At 36.0% G+C, this 26,670-nt stretch overlaps 1 protein-coding gene across 1 annotated transcript in view; it reads left to right on the plus strand.

Moving 5' to 3' along the window:
• PLXDC2 (plexin domain containing 2) overlaps positions 1-26,670 on the plus strand; it is a 260,038-nt gene that overhangs the window by 177,654 nt on the left and 55,714 nt on the right. The window contains exons 5-7 of the mRNA XM_063413531.1: positions 9,472-9,594; positions 12,444-12,562; positions 21,144-21,243. Coding sequence (XP_063269601.1) covers positions 9,472-9,594; positions 12,444-12,562; positions 21,144-21,243 — 342 coding nt within the window. The remainder of the gene's footprint in view (positions 1-9,471; positions 9,595-12,443; positions 12,563-21,143; positions 21,244-26,670) is intronic.

The following is a 26,670-nucleotide window of genomic DNA, read 5'->3' on the forward strand; positions in this document are numbered from 1 at the left end:
ATGTCCATAAGTGAAATCACTCATCCTTTTAGAGATTATTCAGACAAAAAACCCCTCTGTTTTAAAATAAAAATCATAAAGATGTTGCTTTTACTTTAGTCTTTTTGTTCAAATTTGCAGCTAGTATATTTCCCATGACAGAAACTTGCAATCATTTAGTTTGAACTAGTATTGAATATTTTTTTGTCATTTATTCTTTTTGGTCAGATAATAAAACCCTGGACTTGGAAATGTGATACAGCACAGGTCCTGTTCTAATAGGAAGATAAGGGAAAGCTTTTTCTTTAATTAAAAAAGTTAATTTGAAATAAGAGTGTAATTACCCAGTCTGACAGTGCAGATTTTCCTGACATCATTATGGGACTTTTGTCAAGTTACTTGCTTATATAGAAAGCTTCATCTTATTGGAACTGGGTGAATATCTTCCTGTATTAACAGCACTGAGAAAGATATTTTGGTCTTCCCATTCCCATCATGTATTACAAAGTTGTGTATGACCATGAAGGTAAAAACCATGAAGGTCTGTAGTACTGATATTTTATAAAAACTGAAAGATCATAAAGAAACACTTTATACAGGCAATATTTCTGTTTATGGAAGGGAAACTGGTCCATTTCCTTACCTGTTTGCCGAAGGGTTTTTGTGTGTTTTAAATTATAGATCAATACAGTGCTTTCATGTAGTGTAATTTGTTTTAATGTAAACTGATGTAGAAAAAAAGAGGAAACACAAGGGAATTACTGATGATGCCAAATTTAATGTGATTTAATTCTCAAATTCTAAACCCTGAGGCTAATATATTCTAGTTTTTTCCCACTTAGATTTTTGCCTTTTCTCTGTTTAGTTCTGGTCATGTTGCTCTAAGCCAGATGTTTTCATCAATTAGCTCCACAACTGAAGAGCATAGCCCAAAATGATTGTGAGGTAACAAGTGAACAAAGGAGGTAAAGAATGGACAAGACCAAATTTCAGCTTCAGGATAAAGTGTGTCTGCTACAAATCTTTCTGGATTTTGTTGTCATAGCTTGCTGTCTGTTCCTCACAAAACAAGCCCGCCACCTGCACTGCCTACAAAACATTTGTCCCCTGCACCAAGAGATAGACCAGCAAACTAATCCTAATCAAAAAGGTTTGGTTTGGGGTTTATTTGCCATTGACCCAGGCTAGAGGTTCCTCATTCAAAGTATTGTCTGCCATTAATTTCACTAAGATGAGAAATAAAATGGTGAAATGTGAGAGTGGAGTATCCAGTCCTGGGCATCAGCTGAAGTGACAGAAAGGGGCAGAGCTGGCTGCTTTTCATTACAGTGGCTGCATTAGCGTCCCCTTGGGAGGGATGCAGAGTTGAACAAGAGAACAGGACGATGTGCTTATATTGGCATAACCTTTAATTGAGCAACACACATGAACCAGAGCCTCTTTCAGAACACAGAAACATAGCTTGCCTCCCCTGAAGCCCAAGTTGTACATGGGCATTTACCAGCTTCTGTCTCACTGTTCTGAGCTGTGCATTCACTGCTTGAGGCAAACCCATGCTGCCTCACCTCTCTGAGTTCTGTGTCCAACACAAAAAATGTCTGGGAGAACAAGGCATGGGACAGCACATGATTGTGGCAGGATGTTGGCAGTAGAGGAGCACAGAGCTAAATTCCCTTCTGAAAAATCTCCAATGGAATAAACCCCACGTTCATTATATGCTGTTCCAGTGGGGTTTTTAATGTATATATGTGAAATGTAATTTAGTGGTGTCTGATACTTCTCTAATGTTGTATATTAGTTTCTGCAGTCTTCCCTGACACACTGTGTTGTTTTACATGAATGTGAATATTATTAGAAGCAATGCAATAATGTTATACAATGGGTGTGGTATTAATCTCTATATAAAATCCCCAAAGTTATATTTCAAATAACATTGATTTCTTGCGGTAAAACCCAGACATTCACCAAATTGTCTTTCTGTTATGCATAAATTTTAAGCAGATTTTTTAAAATTTGAAAAATTTTATATTTTTGCTCTGCAACCTTGTTGCTTCAAATTTCTATAGAATGAATGACAACCCAGGTTGATGGCATTCAGCATTTTTCTAAACTCTATTATTCTTTTCGTTATTGAATTTTTTGAAACATTGGAAAATAATGATTTCATCATAACCTGAAAGCATTTTATTTTTTTTTAATTCCTGTGTATCATGTGATTCAAGTTTCCTGTGAATTATCAGGTAAAAAATAACTTTTAGCTGGAACAAAGAGGAGAATAAACAGAGCAAGGAGAAAAGCTTATGACAGTTATTTTTATTAGACTCTGTGGCAATATAGGAGGAGAGAGCAGCAAAAGTAAAAAAATGTCTACTGATATTACAACAGTTTGATTCAAACATAGATCCCATTGCATTAAATGTCTACAAACATTAAAAGACTATCCAAAAGTCATCCAGTACCGTACAAATTTTTTATGGTGACAAGAGCTGTTCGGGCATGAAGATGTTTTACCCAACTAGCAAATAGCAGAAATAGAGTGCAAAGCACCAGAAACAGACTGCAAAATCAGATTTTCCTCTAACAGCTCTATTCAAGCCTCTTCCAAGGATTCAGCAGCGCCAAAGTTGATACAATGACACAGCTGCTAAAATATTCATCCCAAGTGAGATAATCCTCCCCTCAACCTCTTTTCTCTGGTTCCAGTCTGTCTAGGAACTGTGTTGGTCTTTGTTTGGCTGAAGCTGAGAGGCACTTGGGAGCTATCTCATGGCAGTGTCTCACCAAGTAGATAAAGTATTTCATGCCTCTTTCCAAGAATGTTCTCTAAGGAAGTATGATCAGAGAGGAACAGATACAAGTCATTGGACTCTAAATAACATTGAGGTTTCTTTCTGCTGAAGTAGAGAGCATTGCAATTTAGAGTAATTAAATGTATGTGAATAGACACTTCAGTTACAGTTACATTTGCACATTCTTTGCATTCCATCATTGTCCTTACCTAAAGTCCTCTTGCTCCCATGTTCTACCCAGTGGTGGTCTAGCAACCTTCCTGACAAGGCTTGTCTTGTGGCATATCAGAAGAAAAACATCTACTGGAAGAGTGTCATGATACATTCTCCCCTAAATTCCTCCACTGAGCTGAACAGGATAGTAATCAGCATTGTGGATTATATTCCACTGGATCACATACTTTTCACAAAGAGGGTGAACAGCAGGGAAACTACAGCAAACTTGAGAACTTACTGACATTTACGCAATGTCATACATTGCACGTTCCCAAATTTCCCAGATAATGCTTGCTTTAATTATTAACAAAGCAGCAGGAAAAATAATGGTGAAAAACTAATTTTCTAGCCTTTAAATATCTACATAAGATAACACAGAAGTACAGAGAAGAGTATGAGAATTGTGGGTAGCTTTTCTTTTTACCCTCATGCACAGACTCACAAGAAAGCCTTGTAAGGTTATGCAATTAATGAAAACAGTTATGCTCATGCCTTCTGGGGTTTAGCTTTCTGATAGCCCACTTTTCAGGCCAGAAGAAGAAATAGGTTAGGCATTCAATCTGGTCAAGCAAAAGCAAAGCAAAAATATGTGTATAATCTCTTTCTAATTCATTTTTCCCAGAAGGCTAGAGAAAAAATCATAAAATAGCATGAGAGATTGGTTCATTTTACACTGATCTTGAAAGCTTATTAAGGTATTTAACTTTCATGGATTGTCTGAGGGATCTGGAGTTGCTGCTATCCTTTTGTTTAATTACACTGTAATCTTCATGCAATTACAGTGATGATAACAGTCTTCTACAGACATAACAATAAATTAGCCATCTGGGGATAAATGACATTACCTAAAGCTTACTTCACTGAAATATCAAAGAAAAATTAATATGGCTATATAAGACAAGGCCTGAAAGTAAATTGCATTATCTATTTCTAGAATTCAGCATTCCAATGTATTTTAGGGGCTTAATAGCGTAACATATTCTTGAATTTTCTTCATAAAGAAATAGTTGGAGGAGAAATATCCAGAAAAGCACAGGGAAAGCACATTTCAGCAAAGTTGAAAAAGATACAGTGCGAAGTTTTGTGGGCTATGCTTTATATGCCTATGGAATACTTCTCAGCTTCTCCAAATAAATACAAGAGCAACACCACTTCTGATGTTTTATTTCCCCATATCTTCCCATCTTTCTATTGCGTGTAAATGTCTCTTGTGTAGTTTATTTCCAGCAACAAGAGCAGATTCATCAGGTTTTTACTGTTACTGCTGAAGAGAAGAAAAGGAGTGTAAGATAAAAATGTGGTGTTTCAGAAGCAGTGAGATATTAAACAAGAAACATCCTGAAAATAAAATGCAAGTCAAAATTCTCAGCAGCGTTAATCAAAACAATTGCAAAAAAAATCCTACATTCCCCTGGACTTTCAACAAAAGAGAAAACGTACAACTCTGGATCAATCAATTATAATTTTTTGTGCTCTTTATAATAGCAAAGACATGGCTATTTGAAGGTAAAATTTCACATCAACTTATTCCACTGCTGTTACTGAGCACCAGCAGACACAATGGTTCTTTTTCTCTCTCATTTTCTTTTTGCCAGAACACTTTTTCCTTTTTAGAAGACAAAAGATAGAGTGTGAGTAACATGACCTGGGCAAGAACTAACGATGTCTGAGGTACAAGACTGGTACATTAAGTGCTGTTTCAGCTGCAGCTTTCCACCTATCTTCTAGTATAAAGTTACCAAACTAAAATAAATTTTTAAAACTCTTAGCAAAAAGCAAGAAATTCCAGTAATTCAGGAAAATAATATTATTTTTGCATATTTTTAAAATAGTTGATATACAAAATAAAACATGCCTATATAAAACAATCAAAATACTAAGTTAAGTTTTAGGTTGTGTTGGGGGTTGTGGCAATGTTTAGGTGGAAGGGTGACTGCTTCTGTGGAAGGAGGTGGGCGGCTGGCCCTTACCAGACAGAGACAGATCCTCTGCAGAAAATACTGCACTTCAATGTCACTTCAGAGTGAGGCCAAAAGCATGATGAAAAACACTGTGAACACCAAGGAGAGAAAAGAAGAGGCAGGAGGTTGTCCAGGCACCAAAGTATCTGTAAAGGAGACCCGGCTGGAGCAGATATTTCTTTGCAGACCATGGAAGAGCCACCCTGAAGCAGATTCCACCCTGCAGCCTGTGGAGCACCCCACACTGGAGAGGTGGAAATGTCCTGGAGGAACCATGGGCTGTGGAGTTCTCACAATGGAACAAGTTTATCCCAAAGGACTGCAAACTGTGGGAAAGATCTGTGGTGGATTAGGAAAAAAATGAGAGGGAAAAGGACACAGATGAAATGTTATGAGCTGACCACAAGTCACATTCCCCATCCCCCTGCACTGCTCAGTGGAGGGGAGGAGGTAGAATAAAGGGAATAAAGGAGTGGCACTAACTAAGCCTGGGAAAAAGAGAGGGGTGGAGGAAAGGTGTTTTAGTCTGGCTTTCTAACTACGCAAACCTATTTTGTCTGGCAGCGAATTAAATTAACTTTCCCCAAGTCAGTTCTTTCTTGCCCATGACAGCAATTGGCAAATGTTCACACTGTTTATGTCTGGACACACACATTTTTTCATTTTATTTAGTCCTCTTATCCTGTTGAGGAAGGGCTGCGAGAGAGCAGTTGAGTGCACATGGGGCAGATAGCAAAAGTCAACCCAACACAGAGAGACACAAGGATTTATCTTACAAAGTTCAGCTTAGGAGATGGTTATCAACCTAAATCATTCTTTTTTTGTTGTTGTGGTCTGCATATCCCATATCCTACCATCTCTTTAGACACATTTCAAAGAACTCATTGCCTGTGCTGCCTCAAAACTATATTTTGTCATTCTGTTGGCAAACATTGTCAAAAAAGTTTCAAAGTGATACTGAGTTTGTGCACAGCTAAGAATATAAAAAAGCAAATCACAGAAATCTGATGTGCAGAGTGTTGTAACCTTGTACATTAAATTTGCTTTGTAAGCTTGATATGTTAGCATGCAACAGATAAGCATATTTTAGAATGGGTAAATTCAGGCATAAAATGCATTTTTAAATCAAGTCAGGGTCCTACATCAAGTGTGACTGTGCTTTCATGCTGAACTGGTTAAATTTTTTCCCTGTTTATGTGACTAAATCTGTACACTGTGAGAACTAGGAGTTTACTCTTCTTGATTTACAAGTGGTTTTAGTATTAGTTCAGCCTTAGTTTTAGCTAAACTTATATGTACATATTAAACTTACAAAATGCTGAGCACTTTTCCTTATTTGTCTTCATTCCAGTATTTAGGAGCATATTATGCTTCTAGGTGTAGTGGTTGTGGAGAGTTTTGGAAAAGAGCTCTACCAATGCCTTCCACAAAGGAGAGATTAAGTGGTTCAGGAAATTGCAGGTCTGAAAAATTCTTCCTTGACTAAATGAATCAACCATGAGCATTAAGCATTGTCAGAAAATTAGGTCACAGATAAGATAGCCAAATTTCTGCAGAATTCCATTCCAGAATAAGTTAATTTTACATTTGCTGCTCTTTTTAAGTCATAGTTGCAATGATAAAGTGTCCGTGGTCAACGATGGCTTCATCTTTTGAATCTCTGGGATGATTTGAAGTGACTTTGTGTTCCTTTTCAAGTTGTTCCAGTGCATGACTGGAGTTCTCATTAGAATGATCTTCATGCAAGGCCTGCCTGCTTCCCAGCTATCATCCACCTCCTGCTTTCCATTTCTGTCTATAGTAGAGCTGCATCCGGCAAACACTTCGAAATACGTTCTGTGGTTACTAATTACTTGGGCTGATTTGCTTAGTTAAGTGTTCCAGCACAATTAAGTCTTTTCTTTACCTATTGTATCTGCCTCCTTATTAGTTATAAGGGTGACATTTATACTGTAAATGGGATGAAAGCATGAAAGGGAAACTGTGTAAGTGCAGGATGGTTGTGCAAGGGATGAATAAGTACTGAACTGTTAAGGCTAATTAATAATGTATGAATATGGATTAGAAGGTTTGTTTGTATTGTCTTCAAAATATTTTTGTGGAATGGTTTCAAGGTTAGAGACCTACTCACAACTGTGTTAAAATATGTGTGCACATGTCCACAGGGATAATAAGCAGCACATAATATGAAATATACTTCTGTATAATAATATGTATTAAAAGTATCTAAATAAGCATAAGGGATTATTTATCAAAGGAATGACATTTTAGAAGCAAAAAATAATAAGCAGGAAATAGTGAAAATGCCTTTCAGGGACTATACTTTGACAAGGGAGTTGGCTGTCCTAAAATAAGTAATAGAGTAAAATCAGCCGGATTTGGATATTCTGAAAGCTCACATTTATAAATGACTTGTAAATATGTGTGGGCAGATTCTCTTTCTAAACTGGTGTTTCTCTCTCCCTATCAATTACCAAAAGAGAAAAGTGGTATTTAGATATTCAATTGGAGGAATCTGCCCCCCAATCTCCCCCTCTGCCCCCTACAAAAAAAAATAGTTCAGTCCTAAGAATTACTTTAGTAGTTAGAGAGTGCTCAGTTATTCAAATACTGTATCTTTTGAATACATAGATATATTTTAAATGAAGAAAAAAATCTCAAAACATCACTGACTCCTTTGTCAGATGCCAAATCTTTTGTTGTATTTGCAACACACTTGACTTTTTCTTAGGTTCCACATCACCACCACATGAGTTAACTTCACAGAACAAGATGCTATCTATAAGCAGCCATGCAGGAGAATTATTCCAGAGAACCACCTTGTTTGTTTATCTGTTTGTTTATAGCATCTCATGACTTCTGCTCATGACTAGTTCCATGAGCAGTTTTCAAGCATTTAACTATGTATTTCAGGAGAGTACAGGAGTGCTTAAAGCACTCCAGAAGCTTACTTTTTCATGCACTCAGAGATTTCCTATATCATAATGAGCAAGTCTGTTCATGAACCCTCTCATTGCAGACTGGTTAGGGTGGAGATATTGTTAAGAAAGTGAGGTTACACACTAATAGTTTTTAATACACATTAACAGCAGTTTTGATCAAGTTCATATTCAGTTCTGGAATTTCACAATCATGTTTTAGAGTTACATTTTTAGGCTCCTTCATCATATGTTGTATTGCCATGATTCCAAATATAGGAAGAAAGGAACCCATGAGCTTAGCAGTGAAAGATTTTGTAGAAGAACAGAGACTCTCAATGTGATTGAAGATGGAAAAAGAAACAAAACCCAGCATAATTGGTGTTGAAAGTAATACTATAATTTTACAGCAAAGAATAATATTTCTTTGATATGTCTTTCTAATAACATTTTTCATGTTAGAAAATTTTCAGCTCTAATATTATTCTTGTTGTTGAGATGGTTGCTGTCGGAATATATTTCACTGAATGAATAGAAGAAAAAGCAAAAACATCATAAGACACCATTTGGTAATCACTATAGGAGGGGAGGTAGTATGCAAACGTCAGTTTTGAAGATCTGCCTGTAGTTCAAATTAACTTAAATGTAAGGGATAACAAAAAGACTAGGGCACTGGGAGTTTTTAAGTCAAGCTTTCATCTGGGGCACTTAAAATAATTAGTTCCATTAGCCTATCGAAGTGGAGTTGGCAAACCAGCAACAACAACCAAGCAACACAGGTTTATTTGTAGACCATTTATTGTTTTAAATAGAAGAAGGTTCTTGCCATTAAAATACACTGATTTTTGCACTGAAAAAACCTACAGGATTACTGTATTCACCATAGATGACTGGTCTTCTTTCAAAAGAAGGACTCCAATGCCAAATCAGTAAGAGGTTTTGGATGAGCACTTGAGATGAAAGAAGCCCACTATTGATCTGAGGAGTTCTGTAGATTTAGGGATGAATAGGACAGACCAGTGAGACTGACACAGCAGAGAATGTAGTAGAAATGTTACTTGTCTTATAAACCTGAAAAAGACCTATCTGTTCCACTTTTCATCTGACTTTCTTTTAAAGGTTGTCACATCTTGCCTGAAATAGTCCCTTACTCTGTGTCTCTAGAAATATGAAAAAGGGTTGGAGGACTAACTTTAAAAGAGGTCACAAATTACATAAGCAAAAAAAACTTCAGATTTTTGGAAAGTATGCAGGAAAGCACTATGGAATATGCCTGATGGTAAATGGTTTATTTTCATAGTGCCACATACTTGCATTTTGCCCTTAACTGGAGTTATTCTTCCTTGAGTTTTCACTGTTTTTATTTCTGTAAAAAACCTCCTTGAACTACTTGTTCCATTATTCATTGTGGATCTTGGGTTTTTTGGCAGCTATCACAGAAATTTTTTATGAAACTTTAGCTCTTATTTAATTTACTATAAAATTTATGGTGGGATTAATTTCTCTCAGATGACCCTTTAATGCTCTGGCAATACCTAATTCCACCTGCCATTCTAAATAAATCTTTTCAGAGTTTACTGAAATGGTCTCAATTTTTTTTTATTGTAGGTTTCATATACACTGGAGAAGTTGTGCATCGAATGCTAACAGCTACTCAATATATTGCACCATTAATGGCCAATTTTGACCCCAGTGTGTCAAGAAATTCAACAGTCAGATACTTTGATAATGGTATGTAGCAGTCCTTGATAAAAAAAATGTGTGTGTATCCCTTGACTCTTCTTATTTTCCTAAATAACTATTTTTGAAGAAAACATTAAGGGTTTTAAATTTGGTTTTGATGGGTTTTTTTTGGTTTTTTTGTTTTTAATTAGAGGCTGTATGGAGCATGTGACTCAATATCTATAAACAATTATCAATTTAGAACACAGTATAGAATCATGAATGCCTTTTCTTAATTGAGCAGATATCGTCTGGATGTTGAAGTACATAAGCTCAAACTAGCAATGCATTTTACCAGTTTTAAAAGGGAAAATCTGTCTTATATAACAGTGTAAATTCCTGTTACTTCAAAGTATATATAGTGAATACCATCTGCCCACTGCCTAAAGTGAAAATAGCATTTGTGGAGTGCAATAGCAAGAATACACAGAAGCAGGGCAGGGATAAGGTTAATAAACCTGTCAATGACTAAGTGTTCATGGACTCCCAGAATTGGAATCCAATACACTCATCTACACCATGAGTTCTCAACAGTTCCTTGTAAAAAAGATTGAAAGAGGAAAAGGTAAGCTGCAGTGTTGTACTTGAAACTCTGTGAGAAGTTTCAAAGCCCTTGAAGTGTGGATATTTTTCTCTTGAAGTCAGTTGTAATCAATATTTTAGAAACACAGCCTATGTGGCTAAGAGGCATCTAGTGCTTTACCTCAGACCTGTAGTGATCAACTACAGTGGCAATTAAAACTTAAAGAATTTAGTATCACAACATAATATCATGAGATCTGTAACTTCTAAGCTGTCCTGGATATCCTGGTGCTATTTTCTGTATGTTTATTACAGTGAATTTAAGCAAAAATTACCAGCAAGTTCAAAAACATTTAATATTTCCAATAGTACTTTTTATTCATTACATCAGTTATTAAAATGCATACTATATCTTTTACATCTAGTCTTAACCTTTCCTTAAAATCTAGTCATTTCAATTGTTGTTTGTTAAAAATCCAATAATATACTTACTTGAGAAAATCCTACTCCTTCCATGAAGAATTTTGAAACAGAGGAAGACATAATTTTTCATAATTTTCATTTCATTTTCAATTTAAATTGTAAATTATTTAATATTATGGCCAAAGATTTGTCATCTTTACCTAAAGAATCTGAGGATTCTGGAGAAGACGTTGCTAATTCTCATTATAGACTGACTTGCAGTCTGCACACCAGGTGTACCAGGCTGTATCACATGGATTTCATTACAAGGTTGAACAGTTCTTTGAGATGCTGGATTCCTCTTCATGTGTAATGCATCAGCTTTTGAGCTCCATGGGCTTTAGGACAAAGAATTTTCTATCTTAACACAAGTAAAAAGGAACTAAGCAGATTGTATCTTCAGCACCTTATTTCTTACTCATCTGTGCTTTGTTCCCATGAGTAAGTGCTCTGCCATAAAGCAGCATCTGTAGTGGGGAAGCACAGAGCGTGGGGATCCATCAAAGTCCCCCTGATGGAGCCAACTGCCAGGAACTTAGGTACACACAAATCTACACAAAAGCCTCTGCAATGAGATGACAGATTGGGTGGCAGCTGATTTCCATTTTAGCTTGGGGTTCTGAGGTGCACATAGATCTGAAGTACTCAGTGACTGACTAGAAGAAATTCTGGCTAATTTTGCTCTAATACTTTTAGAAGTTAATTTATATTTACATTTAAAATAAAATTTAATGCAATCAAATAAATATTCAGAAAGTAGTTAATGAATGTGGTCACAAAGGAATAATGCACTGCGTGCACAAATAATGAGTATCTATAATGAGTATCTACTATAAAGAAAGACACAAGAGACAATAATGTGTTGGACTTGGTGCAGTGTGGACCCAAAACTTGCATGCTCATAGTTTGATGACAACGCCTGTCAATATGTTCATGTCAGTTGTGTAACAAAAGATTTCTCAAGGATATATCAAAAATATATTGAGCTGAATAAGTACTGACCAATCATGAACATTCTAGGAAGACAGGAAATGAAAGTCTGAATCAAAGCACACAACCCCCATTACTGCCAAAAAAAGTTTTTGAAGAAAGCATGTAAAGATGAAAATGTTATTTTCAGTAAATACAGTTTTGGTGATAAGTGTCTCAACATCTGTAAAACATGCTCACAGGGTATGCAAGTTGCTTGAGAAATATTTTTTTCATGCAGTAAGTTCATCTTCAGCCAGTGAACTCCTGTGAATATTAACAAGGCTCTTGCAACTAAATCTCTGCACACCAGACTCAATATTTACCCCATGTATGAATTCTTAGTGAGTTTGATTTAGTCTACATTTATTTATTTTCAACACCTAACATTTTTCAATTTGTGGAACCTCAGCAAGGGCTTACACCATACAGGGGAAAAAAAGTTATTTAATTAATGCATAGTTAATGGAGAATGTGAATTCTTGAAATAATAAGTTACTAAGCAGGGAATGCTATTAGCACTTCACATTTCAAAATCATCAGGATTTATGTATAGAGTGTAAAGAATGCCACTGCAGAGAAGTGACAGTGGCAGCTCACCTGAACTACTGGATCCTACCTATAGTGGTGTTGATTTCTTGTGCATTTTCGAACAGGTTACTTGACCATTTTTGTTTAGCTGTAGTTGAGGTGCTTGTGGTGTCTACATTTAAGAGGATTTCAGTTTCAACTTGTGTTTGTAATATCTTTGGCCTTTCAAGGCGTGGAGCTGAACATTGCTAAAAAGAGACAAATCAGTTCTTGTTTCAAGTAACTGCAGTGAAGTACTTTTCCTACAGTCAGTTAATATATTTCTCACATTTTTTTTTCCTTTTGCCTCTCTACCCCCACTCTGGGGTTCACAGGGACAGCACTAGTTGTCCAGTGGGACCATGTACATCTGCAGGATAATTACAACCTGGGGAGTTTCACTTTTCAGGCCACCCTTCTCAATGATGGGCGTATCATTTTCGGCTACAAAGAAGTAAGTTGGGTCTGAGAATTCTCATTGAAGTGGACAAATTACTTTATACATGTCAGGAATTTCCCTACATTTTTTAGGGGGGAGGGAAAATATTTGAAAGATCAATTATATAAGATCATTTCATTATACTGCTTATAAGATCAGTATTTTGATGAAAATGATATATTATTGTTAAAGTGAAGTTCATATAATTGACTTAAAAAACATCAACGTGACACAAATGTAGTAATCTTGGATTTCAACTGGGCTTTTTTGGATGTTTGTGAGTGTTAGGTCTTTAGTAAATCCCTGGGTTTTTAGTAAATTTCCCATGGGTTTTGAAAGATAGGATCTGATTTTTTTCAATTAGTTTATCTGATTTTTACCTGTTTCAAAATACTCTAGGATCAATGGTTATTGTTAAAAGGTCACCTTTTTCCTGCAGCTGTAGTTTTTTGGCAACTGACATATTTCAAATTTCATATATTTGAAGCAAGAAGTAACTGGTTTGTACTGCTAGCTCTGAGGTTTTCTGTCTGTTTGGTGATAAAATTGCTTAGATTGAGGTCATTTGGTTTGCCTTCATAGCACCAATATGTTGTCTTTAATGGGCTCTTGTACATTCCCCAAGTGTTTTAGAATTCCAGTTGTTGCTCTGAGTGATTGAGTGTTTTTCTAGAGTTGCTAGAGCTCTGGAAGCTACAGCCTAGCTGAATTTTAGTGCTTTTGCCACGGAAGGTTGGAGCAGGTGATCCTTGAGATTCCCTTTCAGCCTGGTATTCTATGATTCTCTGATTCATGTAAATAAGAATCAGAAAGTAGACAAGCTTGAATCTCTAGGGACAAAATAATTTCTTCTTTTTTGTTTGTATTTTGGTTTTGCTTGATTTAGTTTTTTTGTTCTGATTTGGATTCTATTTTCATCTGTTTGTCATGCAAACTGAGACTTTCTCTTCAAAATGCAAGTCTCAGTTATCCTGCTTATGGTAAGAAATCCTAATGAGTGATACAACCAATTGTCCAGACTTGGAGAAATCTCTTTTCTCTCTCTGCTGTAAAACACTTGTGAGCCTTCAGGCTCATTTTTCGTGCCTGTGTCATTAAACCCTTACATTAAAGTTGCTATGCACCTTTAATGAAGCAGAAATAATAACACTCCTCTGCCGTTCTCTAGGAAGCTAGACAGGATCTGGGTTTTTCTACTAGCAGCAGTCATACCTTCATTTAATACAGATATCTTTGCAGCTTGGAGAAGGATTGCTGCAAGACGTTCTTACTGGATCAGTATTGTAGTGAAAAGAAACTTCTGGTATGCCCATGTACATGGCTCTCCTGTTCTCGCAAAAGACATACTGATGCAAGGTCTGCTTGGGTTTGTTTTCTGAATGTTAGCTGCAGGTTACAGTCTTCATCCAAGAAAATGCAGTTTATTTGCATTTTGAATACGACTTCATGTAAGCTTTACTCTGCTTAGGACAATGGAGCTTCCATTGTACTTGATCAAAGGAGTGTGCACTAAAAGATTTGGTTATCTCCTGTTGTTGAAAACTTTTTAAAGAAAAGCAAAAACTTCTGAAGACTGCAGAAAAATTCCTACCTTCAAGACCTAAAGAGATGGGGACGGATACTAGTTTTAAGATAAATTGGTCAAGGACTATATATGCATTCTGACCTTAAAATGATGACGCTTTCAGGAGACTTCTCTTCCTGGTTATGAGATGCACTGCACTCGCTGTTACTGTGCAGCCCTGTGCAAAATGGATCTGATATGGGTGGTAGAAGTTGCTGCTCTGAATTGAAAGTGTCTCGTGTACATTTTGCACAAAAGAAAATGATGATGCGGAGTGTTAGGTAGTAGAAAACATTCATTTAGGAAAACAGGAGTAAGTGGGCATCTCCTTTACCACAAGTGGTTCCTAGAATTGCAGGGAAGTATGACATCTCATCCATGGATAAACAATTTCTGAGCTACAATGCACAGGCCGCTTGCTCTCATTACACTACTGGAAGCTTCCTCCAAAACCACATTGCTTTTGTGGGTAAGGAGTTATTAATGTTCTTTTCATTAATCTTGAGGCAGAAAACTGGAATTTGAAAATGGAATAATGTGCTTTTTGCTGCTGCTGAATCTTTGAACTAATCCCCTCTCATGAGTTATTCATGTCCTGAATGGAATTACCAAATATTTCTTTAAAGTTATTGCACATAACTAAGGAAAGACATTTTTTAAAGTGGTAATAGTAATATATTAATGATCTGTAAATCTTTTGACAAAACATTTTCTAAATATTTTAGAAAGTCACAACTAGTATATTCCATTAGAATTACTTGGGAAATGGGTTTTGAGGCTGAGATTTCCAGACAATTACACTCTTTATTTGCAGCCTTTACTCCATTACCACTAGCTCAACTTTTTTCCTAAATGAGGAAAAATAAAAATAAAATTGCCAATCACTGATCAGACACAAGTTGTCTGAAAAAAAACAAACATGTCACTTATGATTTTAAACTTGGTCCTAGTGCTTGTAAGCCTGTCTAGGAGTTTATTTGCTTTCCAGTGTTGAATCCATTGCTTTCTGAGGAAGTGTCTCTGTCTGGAACCATTCCTGTTGCTGCTGAGTCATGTTGTCAGGTGCCCCATTAAATCCAGTGAGATTACTTGTGTAAGTGCTCACTGGCATGACTAAAAGTTGCACAAGGTTTCTACTGTCTTTTTGGTGCCATTTTATTTTAGCATCACAGTTCATCAGAAATTACAGCAATGCATGGCAAATCTGAGAGGTCTTCATGGCATTGTCATTGAAAGTCCCCAAGCTGAAGCCCCAGGTAGGAAATACAGCACACAGGTTGCCAGGAGCTTCATCAAGCATCCCACAGGGGCTGTGTGTTAGTGACTCCAGGTGTTTATCTAGAAGGGTCTACCTTTAAAATAACTCTGATTATACATTTAAAGCAGATACAACTGGGATCTTTTATGTCTAATGCACTTCAGGTGAATTTTACCTTTTCTTTCTTATTTATTCAAACAGTTTGGGAGTCCCCTCTTCACATTCTTCCTGCTCCCAAATTAGGTTTGCTGCCTCATAAACCTGATGTTGACCACCAAGACAGGATCTTGGCAGAGGTTTGCTGAATACCAAATTCTCTGCCCAATCTTCTGCATTCTGTTGTTTTCCCCAATAGAAAGCAATCTGAAATCTGCAATTTTTATCCAAAAAAAAAAAAAACCCACCAATATTAGAGAAGCAGCAGAACCATCAAAAAAGACAAATATGGAGACATCAGAATATCTTTCAGAAGAGTTAATTGTTAGGAGAAGGAGCTGTATGGTCAAGTTTTCAAAATGTGAAAACAATTTGAAATATAACAAGGTCCTATGCCAAGTAAAATATTTATTTCTTTAGCAATTTACTTCATTTACAGTGCATGCATTTTCCATTTTCAATGTCATTTTGCTCCCACCAACTCTTAGTATTTTGGCAAATGGTCGATATGTAAGGAAACATCAGCTGGCATGAAAATTTTTCTGGTGTGCCTCTACCACATATGAAATATATTACAGTGCAAACTAGCCAGCAGAACATAGGAATAAAAAAGAACTTTGGCAAATGCATACTTCTTATGTATTAGTAATGAATACTCATTCCTTATGTTCTAAATTTCACCCAAGTCCAATTCTCAAGAGTTTCACTTCTTATTATACAAAATAACTATTCATTATATAGCCTTTTCCCATTTATGCTTAGAGCTAATGTGCCTTAGTGTAATATTTGGTTTCTTTTTTTGTCCATGATTAATACAGAACAAATTAGGCAAAGGTTCCATAGGCCTTGTTAATTGTTTAGGATATTTTTCTAATATCATTGGAGAAGGCTTCCTTTGTTCATTTAAATAGTAATGACTCTCTATTTGTGCAGTCATCCAGAAACCATTACTAAAGTTAAAAAACATTTGCTCAAAATTGCCCAATATGTGAGTTTGGAAGACAATTCTAAAAAAGGCTTGCAGTAGAATAAATATCTATTCTAAAAAGGAGACAGAATTGAATGAAAATTATTAAGTGCTAGCACTTAAATAAAATTGATGCCCCTGCTAGGTATGAAGGAAAATATTCTGTTTTCAGTTACAAGAATTCAAACCTTGCTGTTTCCTGAAAGTGAAAAAAAAAAATTAAAAATAAAAAACAACAAAAAAACACCCAAACAAACAATAACCAAAAAAACCCACAAAACCCCAAAACCACAAAAAAGCAAACCAAAAAAACCTATAAAAACAAAAAATCCCATAATGCCAATGTATTCCTCCTACATTATACATGCTTGGCATTTCTTTGCCTCTTTTATTGTTATCAAAAATATGGGCATGAAAATGATCTTTGATTTTTGAGGTTACACAAATTAAAATTCCTGATTTTCATGCGGTTTAGCCTGTTGACTAATTAATTACTACATAGGAAACTGGCAATGAAAACCCTATATAAACAGTGTTACTGTGTTCCTAATTGTTATTTTGCAACATACTCTGGCTCTTATCCTTGACTCAGTTTTGAAGTGGGGCAGTAAGAGCATCCTGCTTACCACCTCCTTCAGAATAAGGTTAGAGGCCATGATTTTATCCTTCTTTGAAGAATAAGATTCTGGTATGACCTTAGAGTTGAAAAGAATGAAATTTGAGAAGTCTGATTAAAAAAACTGTCTAGACTGCAGATCTCAATGGTACATAGAATTCAGCATAAATTCTAAGTACTCTTATCCTTACTGTTGAAGTATATAATCCAAAATATAGACATTAATGGCCTCAGTGCTAGTGTGGGAAGTTTATTCATAAACTGGTGACTTGTACAACACAAAAGATCACATTGTCTGTGGTAGAGCTAACAGATGGTTTAGAATTATCCTAGCTAAAAGCCAGTCTGTGAAGGTAATGCTCTAAAATCCTTGCCAACCATTAGCAATCATTTGCATGTTCCTAGCTCTCTGTTCAACTATTTAACATGTCAGCCTGTTATAACCTCTTACAATTCAGGTGAGAAATCCAGAACAATACCCCTCTGCTTGCTATGTTTTGCTGTAATTTTCCATAAATTATTTTAATATTTACTACAAGCTTTCTGTCAAAAGGGAATATTCCCTAATGAGACAGCATGTGATTAAGGCTCATTTTATCTGGACACCTCATGCAAAAGATTTCACCTGTAATAGGGCACTCAGTACACACATTACCAATTTCTTTTTACACACCTTAAAAATTAATGTGTGTTTTTTGTAAATACAGGTAGAATGACACTGTAATTTTTCAGGAGAATAAGAATTTTCCTGGATGGTGGATTACCTTCTACTTTGACTACATTTCTAACTGTATGATTGTTTCACACAGGCTGCACTTCGGTTTGAAGAGCTGACTATCCTAATTTAATCTTTTTTGATCTTACAGAAGCTCTTGCTTCTAAGCCCTGTTTCTAAAATATGTATCCCAACTTTTGGCTGCTGCTTCTATTAGACTGGACCCTACTACTTCTTTGTTTGCTTTAGAAAAGATTCTGAAAGTTCCTTGCTCTCAGTAGAGTGCCCAGCACTGCAGTATTGACAGCTGCAGGGATTTTGGCAAAATACATCGTTACTTCTGCTTCAAACTTTTCTAATTTCTCCTGAAGTTTCTCTATATATTTTCTGTTCAACTTGGCTACTGCATCCTGGTTTAGTACCACATCTCACAGATTCATTCTTAATTTTATTAATTTTTAACCTCTGAACCAGGTTGTAATGAAAATGAATTTATTTTAAAAAAATAAATAGGTAAAATAAACCAAACCTTTCACTTGTGGCATTAGTACTGCAAGAACTCATCACTTCTTCCCAGAAACAAAATAAAGCCAAGCCAAACAAAAAATGAATTAGTTTGCTGTTTTCATAATTTTTGAGAGAAATATGCAAATTGTTCAGTAATTCAAAAATTCACAATAAACATGTGAAAAGGCAGTAGACTAAAAAGAAAGGAGTCTTCTTCAAGAAGGCTAGAGTGCAATTTCTCCTGATTTACATTCACACAATAAAAATGAGTATAATCCTTTTCATGCATCAGAAACAATTTATGCATTAAGATGACAATTTTGCCAGCATATTTTGTCAGACACCTACTCATGCCAATTCCAAATACACTGTGTCCTTTCTTCATCTGCTGTGTTTTCTCTCTAACTTTGAAGAGAAACTCGTTGCATCCTCATCAGTGGTTTTCCTAAGTTAACTTTCAATAGGTTCTAGAATCTCCTCCACAAAACCCTTTAAGACAGTTTCTTTGATAGTTAATTTTAAGCTTTTCTTTCTAGTATTGTGAGACTATGAATAATTCCTTTATTTTGTTTAAGCTTTCCTGCTGCAGAAAAATTATAGATTTATTTCTGAACTTAGTGAGTCTTTTATTTTGAAGAATTTGAAAATATGGCTTTTGGCCTTCCTCTGTCATGTTATCCAATAACTGCATCAGAGCTCAGCTGATATAAGCCAAATTTAAGCTGATGTATTGCTGGCAGTATTTCCAAGTCAGTTCTCTTTTTCCTGTCGTTTTGACAACATGCCACAAGCCTTTTTTATACCAGACCAGATCATGTATGCAAGAACCCCCTAAAAAACAGTTGCTAAATTAAGTAAAAAGAATGGAAATTTATGACAATGTTTAATTCACCAGAACTTACCAGTGTAATTGGGAGCAAGCAAAATGAAAATTTTGGGAACAAGGAGAGCTACTGATATTTAAATCAAATGCCAGAAATCATGCTATTAATTGTCACATAGACAGAACTGAATCCTCAGTCACTGGAGGAATTAGCAGCTTTTTACTTCAGCATTTTTCTGCTGTGTGAAAAACACTGACCAACTATGTAATTTTTGTCATTTTACACAAGAAAAGCCAGAGCAAGCTATTGGGTTAGCTAAACTAATACCTTGTATCTCAGTTTCTTACACTTGATCCAGTTCCATCTGTCTTCAGCCTAGAAATTTCTGATTAACTGAAGGGCACCTTTGAAAAATAAGATATCCAAATATAAGATATCTGACAGCAGCAACTGGCAGAAAGTCATAATTGCTCATAGAAAGGCTTATTCTACTCCTAAGGTACCTGCCTGAAGTTTCCAGCTTCTGGTTATAGCTTTCTGTGCTAGAATAAAAGAGACTTTAGCCCCTGAGTAATTTCTGTCTCTTGTAGTACTTGTTTGTGGTAATCTAACCAGCTTTTCAGTATTTCATCCAGAAGTCAAGTGGATAGAACACTTTTACACTTCTGTTAATGGCATTTGAGAACTGGAGAAGTTTACAAAATATTTCTATGACACTTCAATCTTCCTTCTCTTAATTTTTTTGCATCATTTTAAGGAATATATCCTCTCAAAATCTGTGTACTGTATCAGCAGTGATCTTATTTTCAGGTGCAAGTAAAATGCTCACCCCACATCTAAGCTGTATTTCACTGTTTGTGTAAGCAAGTATGATATCAATTAAGTTTTCTTCCTGAGATGTCCCTTTTGACTGCTGGAGTGGTTCATCCACTACAATACTGAGATTCCTTCCAGAACTGCTGCTTTCTGCACCATGGTCTCCAAACCTTGCACTCTTATTTTGTCTGCATTATATCTTTGTATTTTTTGAAATGTCTAACCTTGCTAATTGATCCAGGTATTTCATTATTTTTACTCTGCTAGTGCCATCTGGAGAACTGCTAAGCAGTAAATTTATGCTTCCTTCTCAGTCTTGGCTGGAACTTTGGATGCTGTGAAGACACACTGTCAGTCTGAGCTGCTCCTTTAGTGACGGCTGCTGTTTGTGATCAGTCAAACTAGTTAACTATATTAATATTGCAGGAAGGCTGCATGTCACTAAATCAAACATCTTAAAACATTTCTTTCCTGTTATATCTATACAAATATCAGCCAAAGCTGCAATCTTGTCCCAAGATAGCATGATATTTGTTATCATGCAACCATGTTATCCAGTGTCAATAGCTCTGTACCATAAACCTGGAATGATCTATGACTATCTACATATTTTTATTTCTTCCTATAGATATTGGCAATTGAGCATCTGGAATTTTCCATGTTTACCACACACAGTTTTCCTGCTATTAGAGAGCATATTAAATATTATTATAATTCTGTCAGAGTTCCTTACAGATGAAAATTCACACAATTTTCAGATTAACTGGGCCATAATTCAAATGTTCATCCCAAGCTGAACTTTCACAGTTTGTGTGTCCAACAGTAGACAGGAGGCATTGCCTCCTTGTCCTTGAGCATACTAGCACATCATCCCACTTTTTTTTCAGCTGAGGGAAATACATTACTGGAAATTACTACCCTCTTATGCTTTGTCGCTGACAGTGGTTCTAAGGGTTCGTGTGAAAACAATGCAAAGAAAACTGAGATAAAATATTAAAACCAGTAATTTCTATCTTCAGAAAATTCTTGATTCTATTGTGCTATGTTGAGTAAAATATTTATTTAGGACTTTTAAGTTACACTAGTTAAATGCTCATTTTGGCAGTGCTTTTTATTTTTAGTCTTCTTTTCTAGTTCAATGTTTCAGTAAAATCTTCCTGTTTTGTCTTTTAGATTCCTGTTGCTGTGACACAGATAAGTTCAACCAACCACCCAGTGAAAGTGGGACTTTCAGATGCATTTGTGGTCGTGCACAGGATCCAGCAAATTCCCAGTATGTAGAATTGTGGTGGTGTTAATGGTTTGGAGGCTGAGAAATTAGTATAAGCTGATTTCATCAAGGATGATTTGCTGCACAACAAATCACTTAGCTAATTTCAGCTTGTTAATTCAAGTGGAATTTTATTTGCTTGATAATTCCCAATATGTTTTTTCCTGTCATTGTTTCTTTTGAGCTGATAAATTAAGTAAATAAAATTAAATGGCAGTCAAATTAAACTCTCAACTGGCTCAATTTGGTTTTCCATAAGATACTTTATCTGGAACAAACTTTCATATCCATAGTAAAGAAGAAGCAATCTATATCCAAAAATATCCAGGCTGGAAGCTCTTGATACTTTATTCTGTACTTCAAATTCCTGTACACATTTTAGTGAGAGAAAACAAGAGGAGATGTAGTTATTGAATAACATCTTGAGCTCACATAGCCATGGCAGCAGTACTGCAGGTGGCATTTAGTTTTGTCTGGCTTTACTTATACTTTGTATGGCTTCACAAAAAACTAAATAGTGGGAAATCAAGTTGGACTTTCTCGATGCTTTAATGTACTGTGTACAGAACCCTTTGAGGTTGTTTAGCTGTTAGAGAATATGTTCACTTTTCAAGCCTACTGGGTTTACTTATGTATTTGGAGAAAATTTACTAAGATCAGTTTTAGATGAAGCTGTAGTAGCAGGGTGTAGATGGAAGGAGCTGTTCTTGAACCAGGCTCCTAGGACTGAACCCAGGCATTTTCTCCTGAAGTGAGCTCTGGCAGATCTTTGGTGCTCACAGGGACTGACCTGACCCAGCCCAGCTTTAAGACACACAGAAGATGGGGCTGACACTGAAAAAGATAGTGCTGTTGGCCTCTCAGCTCATCCCATCTCCTCATCACATACAAAACAGCCTTTAACTGAGGGAGCATCAGTCCTGTGTCTTACATGTCCTGTCATGGGGAGTGTGGAAAATTTCAGTACTATTTGTTACTTGTGAGCTCAGAGTAGTGTGGAGGATGTTAGCATGCCAAGATTTCACTTAAGAGACATGAAATTTGTTTCTGAAGTATGACAGGTAGTTGTGATGTGCCTATGTATGGATTGGGTTTGAGTGTTTAAAAACAAATGAAATTAGGCATCAAATTTCAGTAATGTGAGTGATATTTGCAAGCAAATCATAGGAATATTTCTGAATCTTCAGCTTGTAAGAGTTTCAAATATAGATTCAGATGGGAATAAGATTGATTGATTTATGCAAATGATTTATGAGAATAGTCACTGAGAAATTCTATTCAAGAGTTGCAACAAGATGACATCTCTTGACATCAGGCCTCCATAAGCAAACACTAAAGGACTTGTATTAGATTTACATACTTTGTATGGAAAATATATGGTAGATGTGAGTGTTTATTCAAATTTGAATGTTTCTTTTTATAGAAATATTTCAGACAAACACCTTGTTTTACTACCATTAAATAATATTGGTTTTGATGAATGCAGTGTTACTAGTCCTCTGGTTTTAGAATACCTATAATTTTTTTTTCACATGACACTTTCTGCTAACAGAAGTGAAACTATAATGTGGGTAAGGAGTATAAAATGTGCCACTGCTACTGCTGTTCTGAGAGAATTATTAATGTATTGCTGTTTACAATGCATTGCTTTTGCCCCTAACTACCGGTTCTGTGGAGGGTGGTAATTCATGATTATTTTTGCTAGATTGCAGCTTACACTAGAGCTAATATTAATCAAGGGAACCATCATTTCACAGTAGATTTTCCTGAAGCTGAATTGTGTGCTCAGTGAAATAGGTTTATATTGATGTGTACAAGCAATAGAACAGCACCTTGACAGAACTGGTAAATAATGTTGGTCCATAGAAAGCCAGTATCAGATGCTCTTAAAATATGCATGTCCTTGAATTTTTGTTTTTCAGAGATATTAAATCAGCCATGGCTCTAGTCAATTACTGAAAAAGAGATATTATAGAATAGTTATTTTACTTTATTTGTTGGCTTCTTAAAACAATTGAAGAATATAAATTGTTGTATATCCCAAAAGAAGGCAAAGTATAACTACTAGTTCTATCTTACCACTTTATCAAAGATTTTTCCATCAAAAGAACCCAATCTCCATTTATGTTCATGGCTAGTTATTTAAAAAAAAGCCAAAAACATCCCCCTCAAATAAAACAAAAAAACCACAACAAACTCTACTGCTTCATTTTTGAGCTCTGTCAGTTCTTTTTGTATATATTGTGCATTTGAAAAGGAAAGAGACACTAAGAGCAACACAAGCCTGTTTGAACAAATATATTCCTTTAATTTTTTAAAATACTGAAGGTCTTTGGTGCCTTTTGTATGCTCAGTATTCTAAAATTTCAATATACCAGACCAAGTTTATTAAAGTAATTTCAGAAGATTTAGAGCTAACTATTTATCAGATTTTTTCAGATGTACTGTCCAAAAGATTGGTAATAACTTTTTTAATACTTCTGAAAGGTGAGTTCAAAAGCCAGGCAAACCTATTTCATTTTGAGGAGAGCAAAACATGTTTTTGATCAGCCATTTCATTTCAAAAGTGCATTTTAATGAGTGCTGAAAAGTATCCTGAAGAGCCAAGAGTTAAAAGGAATGATTTTCTGAATTTTTTTAAATGGAGGAACTATTTATATTAATATACTTCTTCATATAAAGGCTTTGCATAAATACCCCTTTTATCTGCCCCTAAAAGCATTCAGGCACGTACCCTCATTCACCCTGTCTTTTAAGAACTAGAGCATGGAGATGGATATTTTTGGCAGGTGGCTTTCTGCCTGTTTTGTGTTTGATATATTTCCTTGATCTACTACTGCTTCTTGCTTATAGAGCATGCCTTTATATTCCACTTATAATTACATTATTGTAGATTAGCTACTATTTTATATTTTATATCTAGATATAGATATGCCTGTATATACTCTAGTGCTGTTTTGGAATGAATGGTAATGTGTTATGAGAAGTAAATTTCTGATCAACACCAAGGTTAACCTGATAATTCTGAGATTTATATGACAGCAAAATGGCAAACTAAGTCCTTTGATTAATTTCAGAGGAAAAGTTTCAGCTCTCTCCAGGTAATTCAAATGAAGTTCCAGACTCTGGAACTCTGCTTCTTATGTGTAAGTTAGAGTGGCCATCCTGATTTCTTCTTCAGACAGGCTGAGCACTTGCACACTAACTATTTTTTGTTTTGTAACAAACACACTGAGAAAGTTTCGTGGCTGTCTTCTAGCTAGAAATACGATTGGTGATGACAAACCTGGGAGTTTTACATATTCCTCCAGGAAGTCTTTTTTAAACACCTTCACTGCTTCAGGACATTTGTTCCTTGCCCAGCTTCTCTAATCAGTTCCCTTTCATTTCTTATTTCTCTGCCATCCTTGTCATTCTGTCCTTGGTCCTTCTTTCACTTGCCTGTGGTGTCCTCTGCTCTCCCTTCTGCAGACTCCCAAGGTCTCTCTTTAACTTTATGAACATCTTTCTTCCCCTCCATTTTTCCTCTCCTTCAGGATTACTGTGTTTCTCTCCTTCATTTCACTGCTCTTCCCTGTTGTCTTTCAATTAGCTTTTTCTTGTGCAAGAAGAAATGAAAAAGCATTTCCTGCAACCCACTTTTGTATTTTAGCAATAAAAACCCCACCAGAGAGCCTTCCCATGATGGGTTTGGTTTCCACAAAACCATGAAATACACTGGCAAAATGAGAGAGTGCCAGATTTGTAGGATCTACTCAGTGAATTACAAGTCTTGCACTAGGAGATCATGGGTAGCAGGTTTGTCTCCACAATGAGACATAATTCTCTGTGATTTTGGCCTCTACTGTATTAGATGCATCTCTTTTAGGAAATCCCTGCCTTGACAACTCTAACATTTAATTACACTGAAATTATTCAACAACACTGTGTACAGAAATGAAATTGTAGCTGAGCTATGTGTTAGTAATATTCCAGTTTCTGTGCAATTAGTGTCACTCAATATGTAGTGTAACTCAAGCATATAATTAAGTGACAACTCTGCATGTTGTAAATGTTTGCTCAAGGTGTCTCACCACTTTGTTTACAGCAGTGAAGCCCCTGAAAGAACCTTAGGATTACCTTCCTGAAGGGTAAAAGACCACTGGCCATTTGTGCTCTGATATCTAGTATATAAAGGTGCAGAATCACTTGGGAAATCACAAAGTGTGATTTCCTGCTGCCTTACTGGCAGTATTATCATTTACTTCTGTGCAAAATAGGCCCCAAAAGTTATCACTCTAAAATCATAGTATTTATTCTTCTTTATACTAGTGAAACTAATCCCACCAATCCAGCTGCTCCAGCCCTGTGGGTTTGTCTGCAGGTCCAAAAGGGTTTATCCAGATAGGTGGGCTCCTTGCACTAGATGTCTGATTCAGGAGCATGCTGTTGATCTTTGGTAGCATGATAATACTCCCAGGACTGGTAAAAGTTGATCAAAGTTTAAAATATTCTCATAACCAGCCACAGACAGATCCCACAGTGAGGCAGTTTAGTGCATAGTGGGATTAGGGAATAAAGCGAGTTTTTCACACCTAGATCCTGTACTATGGGCTCCTTAGCTGGCAACAGGTATTGAGGCAAATCTGGAAGGAGATGGAGAGTTTCAAAGTAAATCACGTGTGGTAGGCACAGAGCATTGGGGCAGAACAGCTCTTAGTATATTGTTCATAAAAATATTTTCAGAGCCTACTTCACTTGTAGTTCACAGATTCTACATCTTTGAGGTGCAGCTCCAGGCTTAAAAGGATTTTTAGTAATTTTTAAGAGAATGATAAAATTAATACAATTAGGGAATCTGAATTTTTATCTAGATTTAGAAGTGTGTTATATTCAGTGGAGCAATTGTGGAGGTGTCTGGATTATAGGCATTGGTGTTTTGTCCCAGTGTCAGTGCCTCAAAAATTAATTAGTTAATATTGATAAGTTTAGCAATATAAAGCTGTTAAAGAAGAGGTGCTTTGACATTCTGATTCCTTTACCTTTTGTTGTGACAGCAATCAGACATACCAGGCTGACAGATTTTATTCAGCAGTGATGTCAAAGTCCCTGTCAAACAAAGTCAGCGGCTGTGTACCACAGCAGCTGTGCCCCTCCCTTCTCTATGCCTTATATTTTGCACAAATTGCTTGCAGCTTGTTGGATATGTTTCATAGATTGTTTACTTCAAATTGACTTCTGCATAATCAAATGAACCCTCTTACCATTTGTGTTTTCTCTATCAGCAAACTTAAAAGTGAAAGTATGGCTGTATGAATACATACGGCCTTATTTAGCAGTTATTTCTGGGTATATGGCCAATCCAAATTCCCTAGAAATCTTTCACTGAAAAAGATCTTTATTTGTGTGAATATATCATTTAAAAACTCAGAATGTCTTCTCCAGTATTTT

This window comes from Prinia subflava, chromosome 1, assembly GCF_021018805.1.
Source record: "Prinia subflava isolate CZ2003 ecotype Zambia chromosome 1, Cam_Psub_1.2, whole genome shotgun sequence".
Classification (NCBI taxonomy): domain Eukaryota; kingdom Metazoa; phylum Chordata; class Aves; order Passeriformes; family Cisticolidae; genus Prinia; species Prinia subflava.